Genomic DNA, 15,596 nt, shown 5'->3' on the forward strand with positions numbered 1-15,596 from the left:
ATGGACAGTGACGCAAAAGAAATTGTTGAATCTTAAATGGAACATTGCTGATCGATCGCTTCTTTTGGATCGTATTAAACTGTGATCGCATTCTCTGTTTGTGTGTTTCTATGCAGAAAAATAAAAAAAAGAATAGAGAATTTTTCCATTATCAAACATTAATCTTTAGGTAATAGAAAAATAAAATTTTCGGCCATTAACTCCAACATTAAAACTTTTTAATTGCTAGAATATGCAGCACACAAATTCATTCATCAAGTTGTAGACGTTCATCGAATGTAATTGATTTTTATCAGTTTAAAAATAGAAAATGGCAGATAATAAATTTTAAAGTACAGTTGACATAATAAGAAAGATAATATCTTAAAAAAGAAATTATTTAATCAAAAAAAGAAATTAAAATTTTAAAAACATCGTTTTAAATTCCAGAACAGATAAATTTAAATTGAATATACTATAAGAGAAAGAAGGTTTTTTTATTTATTTATTTGTAATTTTTATTACAAAATTTATCTGTTTTGTTCAATTTTCTCGCTTAATTTATTATGTATTATTCTCATATTACTTTCATTATGAAACAACTAGACAAAAATCAATATAATTCTAATTATATTCTTATTAAGTTAATATAAATTTTATTTAATTTTCACCAATAATTTTAAGTTTAATTCTTAGAAAAATTGTGTTTTATAAGCAGAAAAAGTAGCGAAAATTTGTAAAATATAATCAAATCAAACAGTTTGTTTATCTTAATAGAGATTAAACTCACTTTACAGGAGAATACATTGCCTTTAATTCTCTAAATTTGAAGATAACACAAATTGAAAATGTTTACTTTTTTACCATTAAACTAAATGAACATAGCGTGTTAACAACGATTCCATTAATTATTTGACATTAAAATAGCCAGAAAAGGATTTATATAATCTCAAAATTACGATAGAATATCTTGAAATAACGTAGAATATAAATCTTCTATAGAGTTACAATCACTCAAAATTGCAGTGTCACACTTCCTCCCGAGTTCTTCTAACTCTTTACATTCACAACCTAAATGAAAAATAGAAAATCGACCTTGACATTTTTTACACGTGCAATCTTTTATCTTCAAAAATAAAAAAAAATTATTGAATCTTTCATTTTAAATGGGATTTGGTAAAAGATAAAACTATACAAAGGCGAAGAAATAGAGAAATTATTTATATACTAACTACGAAGAAAGTTTGTAAAATATAATTATTACATAATTAAAAAATAAATTAAAATAAATACATAAATTTTACAACAATAATTTAAAAAATGTACACTAAATTCGAAATTTAACAAAGATTAAAGAAAGAAAAATCTCGTTTACTTTGAGAAAAATCTTTTAATCTTTTCCATTTATGATTTAAACAATATTTTATTTTTACGATCCGTCTTGTTATATTTAACATTTAAATAAAAATTAAACATTTTTACTTTTTTAATTTCATAATTTCGATGTATAAAATTTCTCAAACAATGCTGTTCTTTGTACATTTTGATGCTGGGGAAAAAGAAAAAGTCTATCCTAGTAAATCTCATTGCATAAGTTCGATTTCATTGAAAAAGCGTTATTCTTTTGTTTAATAATAATAATAAAAAAAATTAATTATGATACGAAATTTATTTTTGAACGCTGTAATTGGTTTCTCATCAAATTATTTTTATTCTCAACAGTTTTATCTGATTTTTATTTTTCGTTTTCTTAACTTTAACAACCGAGTATTCACCATTATTAAATTTTTTCGTTAACAACTTTTTTATTTTTTATTTTTTATTAGTGAACAATTATAATTAAGTCTTGAAAATTAATTGAGGATGCATTTTAACTAGTATCTATTTTAATAACTAATTAAAATAAACATCAATATTTAAAAAAAAAATTCGAAACTTTATATTTTTAAATTGTAACATATTTTAAATTAATATTCGAACAGATTTAATTTATTTTTATATTAATTTTTTTAAAAGAATTTTATAAGTAATTAAATAAGAAAATAAAATCGTCTTTAAGTTAAAAATAAAGATAAAAATTCGAAAACAATTTATTAGACGTCATTATATTTTGTAATATTTATTTTTATCTAAATTAAAATATTTTGAAGTAAATATAAAAGTTTTTTTTTTATATTATTTTTCTAGTAGAAGATATCCCATTTACTATTACATATTCGGAAATTTAACAGAAATATTTCTTATAATAGAAAAGTTCTAGAAACTAGAAAATCATTTTTTTCTACATTCTTTAAATCCATATTATAAACCATTATAATAGTTGCTGTATCATGTTTTTAGAAAATCCATTTTGAAATTGGTAAGAGGGATTTTATGTAGCTCGTATAAACATACACAGTATATATTGTATGTCTGTAATCTTTACTTTATTTGTTTGCAAGATATTTTATTATAATAAAATGATATAGGATGTAGTATGTTGAGTATAAGGATTTTTACAGATTAAATGTATATTTACAAAGCTTTATTCGACTGATTTATGGCTATACAAATGAATGTAAATTATTTAAAGCTTTAAAATGCAATTATATAGATAAATATTTCCTATAAATCAAGATGTATACATTTAATGATAGAATGTAATAAAAAGATGAATAATGTAAAATGTATCGTTTTCTAAGTAATCCTTTGTATTCTAATTATTCAAATAATTTTTCCTGTTTTAATATTTATTAAAATGTATTTAATATTTAAAGATTCTTGGTATCGGCGGCTGCCGTAGTCGAACCTTCACCTAATCTTGCCTGTCTCACGTAGAGATTTGTATTGAGGCCACTGAAGGTATCGTTTTTTCGTGTTGAAATATAGGAAAAAAGAGAACTAATGTGACTACGTGGCCCTTTTTCTTAAGATACAGTATATTTAACGAACAAAACGACAAGGCGGAGGTGACAAGTGATGGAAGAAAAGCTACAGGTTATCACTTTTCGGCGACAGAACCGCTTGATCTGTTTAGTTATTTATGAGAGAGATTTTCTCTTCGAATCCAAAGTTTGATTTTCTTTTTAGGAATCACGTTCAGGATTTGTGAAGTGTATTTGTCATTGAGGGATTCGACTTACAGACGACATTGGAACATATATTTCGTGAAATACAATATGTTGCTATAAACGTATGGCTAAGCTATACATCAGCGATAATCTTATACGAAAAAATTCCTCTGCATTTAATTATCAAGATACTGCCTTTTACTACCGGGGATATTTAAAATGAAGCCAATATTTAACGTAATTTTAATTATAGATTCTATTTTTTCTTTGCGCACACCTAGTGTCTTTGTACGTAGTTCATCATCCGTGAACGTGTGGTTAAACGATAAATATAAAATTTAAATATACATCAGCCACAGAAAGAAAAATTTAACGAAGAAAAAATTCGTAGCAAATTAATTACTAATAATTATTTTGACTTAACTTGTATATTTTCTGCAAAAAAAAAATTGAAGAAGATAATCCATTATACGCATAAATGAAGTTTCAATAGCACTTTTAATGAGATCTGATAACAACTCCTATTTATGCCTGGAATCGTACACTAACTAGCGATCTGTCTCTTTCTCTTCCACCTATATTTGCCTAAGAAGTGTCATTGTTTGCCCAGGGCCAAGCCTTTATACCTGCTGACTCTGCTGAAAGTTGGAGGAAGAAGCCGAGTCAACACTACCGAATGACGAAGAGCAGAAGCACCGGGAAATCTTTTACTTCTTGTCGTGCAAGAAAGTGAAAGTAGAGGTTATGCGACAAACGAAGACAAAAAATCAAGATTTAGAAGGATACGTCAATCTATTCTCTGTCTAATTCTTTTCCTTTGTAGCTTTTCTTCTCTCCATTTACTTCTTTTATTTTTGCTGTTTATTGCGGAATGTAGAGTCATTTATCAACAGACCATTTGCTATAATTATTTATTATAACGCATTAATTTTACGTTAAAACTTTAATAAATTAACATTATTTAAGGTTATTATACGGTTTAAGAATTTTATGTGTAATTACTATATTTCGAAATTAATTAATTATAATTAAAATTTTTTTTTTCAATTTTAAAAGAATGTCATGTTTTATACAACAACTAGCTTTAGGACTTGTCTAATTCAGCAATTTTTTAAAATTAATTATTTATTTGAAAACATGAAGTTTAATATAGAAAAAGATAGAATAAACCTTTGTCTTTTACTATAAATTCTTTAAAATTAGAAGTGATAAAAGTTGCGAGAAATTTTCCAACTTGTGTAGAAATCCTCCTGTTATCGTACACTTTACGAAATTAGTCGAACCTCTTTAATTTTCCAGACGTCTTATGAAAAACCAAGAGACCTTAAATTACAAAACCTGACACGAAAATCCTTCTTCCGGTGATTAGAAATTTCGATAGGAGAGGTCCCGTGTCCACCATTTTCTTTTTTATTTTCAGCTGATTTAGCGGGATGTTCAGATTTCCGTCCATCAGAACTGCATTGATATATGTTAATGAAGCAAAAAATAAACAAAGAAAATAATCTTTGATTATTATCAAAATTATTCTATTAAAAAATATATTCTTAAGTTGTTAAGTTACAGAAAAAGAAAAGAGTGCCAATTTTTAAAATCATAATTCTTCTTTCGTACCGCCAGTAACAGATAAAAAAAAAACAAAGAAAGAATAATGTTTTATGTCAGTTTACAAATTACATTATTATTTTTTCAGTACAACTGCAATTCAAAATAAAAAAAAAATATTAGAAAATACATTGGCAAATGGTCTATGAATATAATTGTACCATATTAAATCGTTAAATATTTCATTACTTTTGCAGGGAGAAAAAAAAAGAGACTCATTATTATGCATACGCTTCTCATTCCTTTATTAATAAGTACTGTTTTAGTTATAAGCCAGACTAATTATTTTAATCAGATTTATTCATTAAAGGAAGATGAGATTGAACAGAGAAAGAGGAAGAAAATTCCATTAACGAACAAATTTAAAGACAACAGTCATTGTTATCTTTAAATCTGCCGGTGCAATGAGACTAGAAAGTATTCTAATGTAAATAACTATAAATTTGTCCGAGTGCATTGAGAAAATTTGTAGTTTAGCAAAAATATTAGAACATGCGCTGTCACTAGTAAAATTTCAGATACGAGAGGGCGCTCGGACGCTGCATCTAGAAAAGAGGACGTGTCTGCCAGTTGTTCTGCTTTGGTGAGAACCATGCGGTGACAACGTCTCTTGTCCCGGTTCCTAAGTTCGGACGCTTGCTTAAAGTAAACCGAAAATAATAATAATAAGAATAATAATTTAGTAAAGTAAAAATTATATATATATATATATAATTAAACTCGGATGAGTTTTGGATTTGTTCATTAATTTTCTCGGTTGGAGAAGGCGATGACTTCGAAGTGAGATATCAAAAATCAATTGGACGTAAACATTCCAACCCCTCGGAAATTAGTAAGAAGGATCATAATAACGTTTTTACATGAAGCTCTGTAGATTTTGTGTGAATTTCATTCGCTTGGTTTGGCACACCGTTTTATTCTCCGAAGGTAAGTTTTCGCTTCTTTTAATTATCATTTATTGTAAGTTTTATGTAAGAATATCAAATGAAATGTATTGTTTTGGAATTCTATAGTATATTACTCTTATCCTTTTAGGAAACAATTACTTTTTCCATTACGTTTCTCCTTAAGGATACCATATTTCTTCAGTTTCGAAAAGTTTTTTTTTTTTTTGTTTTGTTTTGTAACAGTTTGGGGATTAACACATGAACAACTCCATTTTCGAAAATCAATTCGTATCTGGCCAGTATATATATATATATAGAGAAAATATATATATATATATATATATAGGGTGTGTGTGTGTGCTTTCTTTTTTTTCCTGATGATATGGTATTTCTAGAAGTACACTCGGAGGCACGCAACAGACTCGAAAATGAAAGGCATGCCCGAGGACAATAGTTTCAGAGATAGAAGTTTCTCCAATTCTGATATTTCATGTATTTTCTTTCTTATATTCAATTATCTGCCTGCACCGCCTCCGTTGATACATTTTGTATATACGTGAGGAGTTATAAGCAGTATATATCTTATAGAAATTGTATGAGAAAGCCAGAAAAAGTGCTTTGTACAAATTCATAAGCGTTAAGAACGAATAATGTGTTTGTGATAAGTATAATACATAATCAAGAGAAGGCTTTTTGATATCGTTTCTTTAATACTTTTATTTTCCAGATATAATCTCTTTTACATAATATTGTTGTAACATTTTTTTTTTCCTTATATATAATACAATTTCTTCAATTTAAAAGTTTCTTTTCAATTTTATAAATGGATATATTGGAACGCCTCGCATAAATTACTTCTCTGTGTTGCTTAGTATAAAATATAGGTTATTTTATATTATTAAAAAGCAAAGTTTTGTAGCTTTCGTAAATTTCAAATTAATCATTCACTTATTTCATGACGCTTCACGAAATGAAACATTCGAAAAAGAAATTAAAATTGCATGTTCCGCACACGTGACCATATCGAATCTACCGTACTTTGCTATAAAAAAAGTTTTCATGTCATAAGTAATCAACAATAAATGATTTAAATATCATATAGCATTATTTTCGATAAATATAATAGAAGAGTATACGGATGACCTATCGTACCGTTAGCCAACATTGACGTGTCTATACGATGATAGTTCTTTATCGACCAGTTACGTTATCCGAAAGCGACTTTCTCACGTTGTATTAAACGTGAATCTGACTTTTTTTTAGTCACCACTTACACAAACTACGTGGAATAAGATAGAAAAATCAGTTAATTCGCCCATACTGTGCATTTTTGGTCGCTTTGGGCGTCTTTGGCAATATGCCAGAAGTGCACACTACATTTTGCACTATGTACACTTGAAAATGTCCAAATGACAAAAACTGGAACAGGTCGAAGGAAAACGAAAGTATAAAACTCTTTTTAAAACTTGTACTAATGTGTTGGTGAGTTCACTGCACTCTCGGTTAGAAAAATTTATAGCTAAGTTAGTCTAGACTTTAGACTTTCTGGTCTAAATTGTTTCTCGTGTTTCTCTAAATTGATCATTTATAAATGTACTTTTTTATCTTCCTTTCTAAGGAACTTAATTCAGATTTATCTGTCATACGCGTTTCCATTCGGTTATCTTCGGGGAAGCGTTTATTTGGATATTTTAAACAATTTACTGGAGGACCATATCGATTCAAGATAACATTATGCCCCGACTCGATACAGATGAACAAATAATTGCATTATTGAGAATTTCAAATACCGTAACATCTCCAATTGTCGTGATCTACCACGATTGTAACTTTATATCTCTTGTTCGCTTGTTTGGTACAACGTCGGGAATTAAACTGGTTGTACTTTTGTAGTTATTACGTGCATTTAAACTTGAATAATTTATAGAATTAAATTGCTCGAATTGATTTAGAACAATCGTAAATCTTATTAAATTGAATGTTCGTTTTTTTTTTCTTCTTTATTTTACGCATTCAATCCTTATAACTAGATACTTATTGAACTGACTTCATTACATTTTCAAAGCCTTTTTATAAAGCCTCGATGTTTCTTTCTTTCTACATCAGGTAATCTGTAGTAGCTCTGGTACTCCCTTTTTTCTTTTCTCTGACAACGGAAAGGGGGGCAAGAAACAAGAAAATAAAGCGATTTAAAACAAGTTTCACAATGCGGATTATGGTATTGTAGATAAATTATTATTACGAATGCTTGAATTTAAGTTATTTTTTGTCGGTGAGATTAATAAGTTTTTTCTTACTTATTAATTATGATGAAATGAATAATGTAAATTAATATTTAAAACAGCTCAGAGAGTTAATTAATTAATGTTTGCGTAAATTAAATGTATTTTTTTAAAACATTGCTTTATTTTTGTAATGAAATTTTGACGTCGTTGCCGTTAGAATATTTCTATAAATTCTTTACACAAGTTGCACGTTTTACATCCCATGTATATGGGGTCGACGTTGACAGATGGAAAACTTATGGAATTGGTTCACGGACTAAATATTCTAATAGAAAAATTACAACAAAATGTGGTTTGTTTCACAAATACATTTAAATTACAATTTATATAACCGACATTATATAAATAACTTATTTAATATAGGCCTATAGATAAGCTTTATTACAAAATTTAATATATAATATAGATTTAATGCTATGATAATTAATTATCATTGTTAATTAATAACATATTCCATAAAATAATTTTTAAAATATTTATATTTATTTTGTATAACAAAATACTTCTTTTATCAATTTAATAACCTTAAAAAATGAATTTTGACATTATATTAACCTTGATATTTTAATTTCTTTCCTATAAAACTCATCAATCATTGTTTATAGCTTGGAGTTTAGTTTTATCATCGGCCAATGTCTTTTTATAGCTGTTAAACGGCTAGAGTTGTTTTTCTATGGTTATAATTATGTTGAAAATGTTTATATTATCTTTAGATAATTAAAGTGGGAAGATAGCTTTTCATTACTTGACCATTCTGAAGAAGAATCTTTATTACAATGTTTATAAATGTATTAGGCCTACTTAATACACGAGATCATCCGATAAAATTTTCGTGAATAAAAATCTATTAACATGTATAGAATAATTAGAAGTGTAAAGTGTAGAAGTTGTAGAAGTATAGAATTAATACTTACATATTTAAATCAGCTCGAAAGATTGTAATAGATAAAGTAAAACAACACAATTATAGACATTATTTCTGCAAATTACAGTTCTCAGAAATAGGATGGTGACGTAGTATAGAGGTTTTAGTACATTCGATTCGGATCTTTGTATTTTCATGGGCAATTCGAGCTGTCTTGATCTCCATTCTTCATTCATTAGTGGAGTAATGTGTAATGATAAAGCGCGTGATAGCATCCTAATGTTTCTCAAAAAATCTTATTTAATCCACATAATCTTACCTTATAAATTCATTTGAAAATTCTTTAAGATTACAATTTTAGATAACTTTAATATTAACTCGAAGTTTTAAGGCTTTATATTCTTGACAATTAGAGTAGTGAAATAGCTATCAGTAGCTATTTAAATAAGTAATTTAAAGAATCAAAATATAATTTTTGAGTTAAAATAATAATTTTGTCATTATCAAAAATTATTTTCTAATTTTATTACACGCACTTCGTTAATATTACGATGATAAAGGATTTGTATCTATTTGCACTTTGAATATTTCAAGACACGTAATTATGCAGTTTATTAAGGATTTGTACCACTCTCTTTTCATACTGCTCGAATTTTCTCTTTCAGATAACGATTTCGTTCTTCGCAATATATATATAAACTGAATATATTATACACAATTTCCGACAAAAATGTCAGTTTGTTAAGCAATAAATTGATCTTTCTAACTCGCTTTTCACTTTCTGTAGCATTGATATCGACAATGCAGAATCGTCATAAAATTACGAATATTTAAAATTTTATTACAGAAAATTTCAAAGTGTAATATATAAATTCATTATACTTATTTTACTATTTATGTATATTATAAATTTATTATATAAATTCAAACCTTATCTTAAATGCACTAAAATCTAAAACATCGTCTATTTCAATAAATGGATTAATAAATTATAAAGAGTTATATCAACGGAACAATGTAAATATTGACTACTCTCTCCCTCTCTCACTCAAAATAAATAACTGATATTACATTTTAACTTCAAATTTTCAGTATAAAATTTATTAAAATTGACTAATCTACACGTGGTATACGTTGTTTCTATACGAAAAACAGAGGAAATTGTTTACGTGTAGTTTGAATTGTAGAGTAAGTGATTTAATAGTATTATGTACAATGCCAAGGAAATGCCAAACATTAAAACGTGTAGTATTTCATGAAAAGCATACCATTTCGTCCGACAGATGGAGGAACATTCGCTTACTTTTTTAAATATTGAATTTTGATAATTTTGGTCTTGTTAACAGCGAAATTTGCAGTTACACTTTATAAATTAATTACAGCGTACATAAAAAGTAAATACAAAGGAGAATTAATAAGAAATTCTCTTAATATATTACTGAATAAATTGTTTATTATACAAAAAACTGTAATTTTTCTTACCAAACATTAAAAATCTCGGTAACATTCGACTGCTATAAATAACAATTCGTAAGAAAAATAAATTGTATTAAGCCATTATCGAACGAGTCGACTGCACCATTGTACACTACATTTTTATTTATTTCTCTTTTTAAAGTAGAATGATTTTATTTAAAATTTAATTCTTCCTTAAATTAAGAGATTATCATATTAAATATATTTTTATAAAATAAAATTTTTCAGAGTATATTGAATATTCAAGTATATAAAATTGTGATTTGATAATGATAGTGATTTAAAAAATAAGAGTGAGGACGTGCTGAGAATATTCAGTCGAATGATTATCTACACTTTCTTGTATTTTGAAAGATTTAATTACAGTAGCAAATGGAATGATTGCATTGTAAATTATTATGATAATTTAGCTGAGTAGATGATCATAAATTATTCTTACTTTTATATTACAAACTTTCTTTTAATACTTAAAACCGATACAAAATTATTAAAAATTTTGATTTTAAAATTTTATGTAGGTGAAAAAGTCACATTTATATCGATAGCTTTGGGTTCTTAAAAAATGATTTGTATTTATTAAAAACTGTCGAGAGTTACAACATGTTATTTGGCTTGAGAACGGTGACTTTACTGAGATGTTTACTCATCCACAGACTGTAAACATTCTTAGTTAATCCTTCCCCTTTGGAGACGATTAATGGAGTCGTCCCCGAAGGCAGTCTTGTTAAGTGAAGCTCTTGGAAAATACTCTCGAGATTTCTTTAAAGCTGAAAAACTAAAGATGAAATCTTGATACTTTCCTATGAACGGTTAGGTTGACAAGGAAACTTTCAAAACAAATTTAATTCAGAGATCGTAAATCTGCTTTTTCGATGGCTTTGTTACTCCTTAGGTAGCAATATTATTCTATAAACCACTCTCGAGTTACTTACACGTATCTTTTGCTTTATTTTTATTTTCTAGAAAACGTTTGCTATAAAGTATTTGTTAGAAATAGTTTGAAGATAATTCGTTATCAATTGCGAAACATAAACTAACACCGCAGCTAGTCTACGAAGATTTACGAATTTTTCTTTCCCAGATTCGATTTTGTATAAATTTAACCAGCGATAACATTTATAGAATGATAAAATTAATAGGGGAACATTATAAAAACCGTTACATGCACGGCAGCTAATCATTTATAATACAGAATACTCTTAAATTTATGCAAGAATAATTCATTACAGAGTTTGATCCGGATTAAGGGTGTTACTTTATTATCATAACTTATGTCGATACAGTTCTATGTTAAAAAAAAATATCGAAAGGCGTCAGAACACGATCTCAATGATATATTAGTTACATGGAAATACAGAGCGGGATATAAGGTATAAAAAAAAACGTAAGATGTCAAATCCTTGTAATTTTGTCACCCTAAGATATTATTGAGGTTACACCCAAACCTGGAACATAACTTATTTCGTTACACGGTTTGAAAGTAAAATCAATAATTATTATTAATTAAAGGATAGTGTAATTCTTCTTTTTCATCAGTCTCTCCTGGCTTTTTTTTTCCGATAGAGCAAATACAATGTTCGGTAGAAAAATGTCAGTAATGTAAATGTGCATTACTAAATGCTTTGAATAACAAAATTAAATTATAAAAGAATAAAACTGTGAATATTATTTAAATAATTCTTTTATAAAAATATGTAGCGAAGACAAATTTTATAAAAATATCTCACGGCGCAATAAGCTATTACAATCAACTATAAATGTGTTTCTAGTGTCGTGACCAACCTAAGAATGTTTTCTGTGGCTATTAAATGGACTTAAAAAATTTCAACTATTCTATCCTCATGCGTAACTTCATACATATGTATCATACGATAGATTCACACACGAGAGTTAGCAATGTGCTGCCAACAATTATCTTACTAACGTGATGGAATCTTGTGAATGGCGTTGAATGAAAATTAACCATCAAAATGGAACATGGCTTTTTTTCCCTTTTAAATAGGAACTATCATTTAATATTATCGGTTTCATCGTACAGGAATATACGACTAATAGATATTTAATTATCTAGGGTTACACTAGAATAACTTTCGTACCTGGCATTTTTATACTAATAACATTATTTATTACGTTTTCTTTTTTTCGTTTTTCTTTGTTCCATTTATTGATTAAGTTTTAAATTTTACTTTAGGCAAATTTGATTTTGATGCTTTTATCCGAAACATTGTTAAATTCTTGTATATTGCTCATCTCCGTTGCTATTTTGTCCCGTAAAGTATTTCCTATGGAAGTTTCAAAGAATCACGATAGCATTAGAGATAGGTTAGGTCAATGGACGAACAATGCACTCACGCAACAGATTAACACGAGGAAAAGAAGAATGTTAAGAGAAAAATGACGTCATGTTTGAATGGAAGCAACCGAGATTTCGAGCTAATCGACCACTACAGGTTAAGAACATCCACTAGGGTGTTTTAAAAGCCGTGTCGTGAGGTAAAACCATTAAGGAACTAAACGGTTTCTGAGATGGACAAGTCTATTGATTAGAAAGGATGTTAAGCACGCAGTTTACAATGCATGAGAAGAAGGAAAATGGACAATTTAATTCAGATATATTAAATTGCCAGTAAACGTGGGAATTTGACGTAAAAACCGAAAAAAAAACTTCACGACAAAAGCCGTTCCTCCCCGCTATATATCCTTATTTAATTTGATATCTGTCGTTTATTATCTTTACAATTTTTTTTAAAGTTATACATCTCGGTAAAGTGAAATTAAAATTTCACCATTTTTTTTCTTTTTGGAATGTTTACAAGAATAAATTTTGTTTTGAATTTGCATATTTATAGTTTTCTAGAATAGCCTAGAGTGTTAGCTTACAAAAGAGAGACTATAATTTATCAATAGACCGGAGATTTCATCATACGAACTTCGGATTGGCTGTCACGACATAAAAGATGGCAAACTAACATAGAGGAGAACTATTTCGATCAAACTGCATGACAACACTATATTGTGCTTTCAACGTCTTTCCATAACCTGAAAATTTCAGAAATGTGATTCTCTCCAAGCATTCCAAGTGCTATTTTGTCAGTCTTTTGGCGTTGATATTCTTATATTGACTTTATCCTGGAAAATGCATTAAACCCAATGCTTCTTTATATCCTACCTATTTAAAAAATACAAAAGAAAAAAAAAAACTTAACTTACTTAGCTAAATAACGGTTTCTATATGAACAACATACCACTATAGAAAGTAATGTATAAGTAGCAGAATAATGCATATTCATTTGGAGTGGGTCTCTAAGTGTGAAAGTCGAATCTGCAATTCATCACGTTGAAGTGATACAACAATGATGGGAAACACCATTCAGTAAATGTATCCGGCTTTATACAATACAAACGCTCAACTTTAATACATCGTTAACTCTAATACTATATAAGAGTAGTTATTTCACAGAAAGGAAATAGTTTGCTTATGAAATGGGAGGGAAATAATTTGTGATAATATGATAATTAATATGAAAATGTTGTTTATGCTTTTGCTTTGTTGATACGATTACAATTTTGTTTACTTTTTCAAACGTTTTAAGTATATTCAATATAATTTCCTACAATAAAATGATAATTGAGTTAATATCATAATTTAATTTATGTAATGTAGACATTCGTGAATAATGCGCATGAATAGCGTAAAGAAATCGAGTAAATAGTTTAGAATATTCATGTATAATTTATTTACTTCATTTAAGTTAATGTCTTATTAATAATTTGCATGTTGAAATTATATAAAAGCGAAAAAAAATACTGTAAAAGTTAATTTGATTCTGAAGTTAGTTTGATTCTATTGAATAGAATTATTGTTGAAATCATTGTTTAATGTTATAAAATTCTACGTTTTTATGCTTGTTATTGCTTTTATAATCTCTATAATTTAGTGATTATTTACGAGTGATTCCTATCTTGTCGAGAAACTTGAAGGAAAAATAAAGTTATACATAAACATCTTAAGTTATGTTCTGTATTTAAATGGCTATTCACTAAAAACATTATTTAATAATAAATTTTAAATATTATATACATTTGAATAATATAAACTTAAGTTTAAATATNTAAATTATTCATTGTTAAAAGCATAAATAAATTTACTTTCATTGAATTGAATATTTTAAATGAATAAATAAAGCAATTTTGTGTAAATAAAAGTTTCCTTTTACAAATTTCTTTTCCAATCTTTATAAAATGTTAGAAGAAACGAAAATTGAGTGAGAATAAAGTAAAAATGAATAAAAATTGTCCAAGAAAACTAAAAGAACAATAGAAAAAAATAGATAAAAACGAAATTTATAATCATTTAAAAGCGGGATCAGTTAACATTATATTTTCTGAATTAAATTATTCTGTAACTAGAAACAAGCTTTAGAGAGAAAAAAATATGGAGTCGAATTACTTTGCTTATATGTTGATGGCTTATAAATAAAACAATTGTATTTTTGTTATTTCCAGCAGATATTTTTCGTTAAATTTCATTTTTTTTTATTATAATGTAAAGTTAAAGGCACACACACAACACACATACAAAAAAAATACGTTATATATTTATAAATCTATACAAAATTAATAATGGAGTCGATATTCTTCGCACGCTTTAGAATCGAATTTGCAAGTCAACAAAGTAAGCGAAGAATTTAAGCGAAATGTAGAAGAATGCACTGTCTCTATACACTTCTGTTTGAAAGATATCAACATTCTCCTTGGAGGTGCCATTTTTTAAGATGTGAAAGGTGTTGAAAGATGGGACTCGAGAGAAGAAGTGTCGATCTTCTCGGATGAAAAAATCATTTCAGAATGGATGTCGTTGTAAATTCCCTTTATACAATTCTTTAAGCTCTTTTTTGCATTCTTTCTTGCTTGTTTGTACTGCGTTTCCGCAAAATACAAGCATATTGAATTTTATCTGATCAATGGTATATATGTTTTATTATTGGAAACATTCCATTATACGAAACTAGGAGAAAAGAAAAAAAATTCGACCAAAAAAGAATTTCAGATATCACGAAGTTTCAAATTTCATCTCTATCAGAGAACTTCAATTTTTTATAAATTTGTTACAAGTTCAATATTAAAGTTCTCGATAAAATTGTTCGTGATTCGACTTTTTAAATCCACCAAAGCTTTGAAAAACCATTTATAAAAATGTATTTTTTACTCGGAGGCACGCAACAGACTCGAAAATGAAAGGCATGCCCGAGGACAATAGTTTCAGAGATAGAAGTTTCTCCAATTCTGATATTTCATGTATTTTCTTTCTTATATTCAATTATCTGCCTGCACCGCCTCCGTTGATACATTTTGTATATACGTGAGGAGTTATAAGCAGTATATATCTTATAGAAATTGTATGAGAAAGCCAGAAAAAGTGCTTTGTACAAATTCATAAGCGTTAAGA

The 15,596-nt window shown here is 27.4% G+C and overlaps 1 protein-coding gene across 1 annotated transcript in view; it reads left to right on the forward strand.

Moving 5' to 3' along the window:
- Positions 1-5,234: 5,234 nt before the first annotated feature.
- The window catches only part of LOC111619731 (carbonic anhydrase-related protein 10-like), a 112,996-nt gene continuing 102,634 nt past the window's right edge, over positions 5,235-15,596 (forward strand). Inside the window, exon 1 of the mRNA XM_023361529.1 lies at positions 5,235-5,561. Coding sequence (XP_023217297.1) covers positions 5,495-5,561 — 67 coding nt within the window. The 5' untranslated portion in view covers positions 5,235-5,494. The remainder of the gene's footprint in view (positions 5,562-15,596) is intronic.

Source organism: Centruroides sculpturatus, unplaced genomic scaffold (genome assembly GCF_000671375.1).
Source record: "Centruroides sculpturatus isolate CEXI.00-Female unplaced genomic scaffold, Cexi_2.0 scaffold88, whole genome shotgun sequence".
NCBI lineage: Eukaryota > Metazoa > Arthropoda > Arachnida > Scorpiones > Buthidae > Centruroides > Centruroides sculpturatus.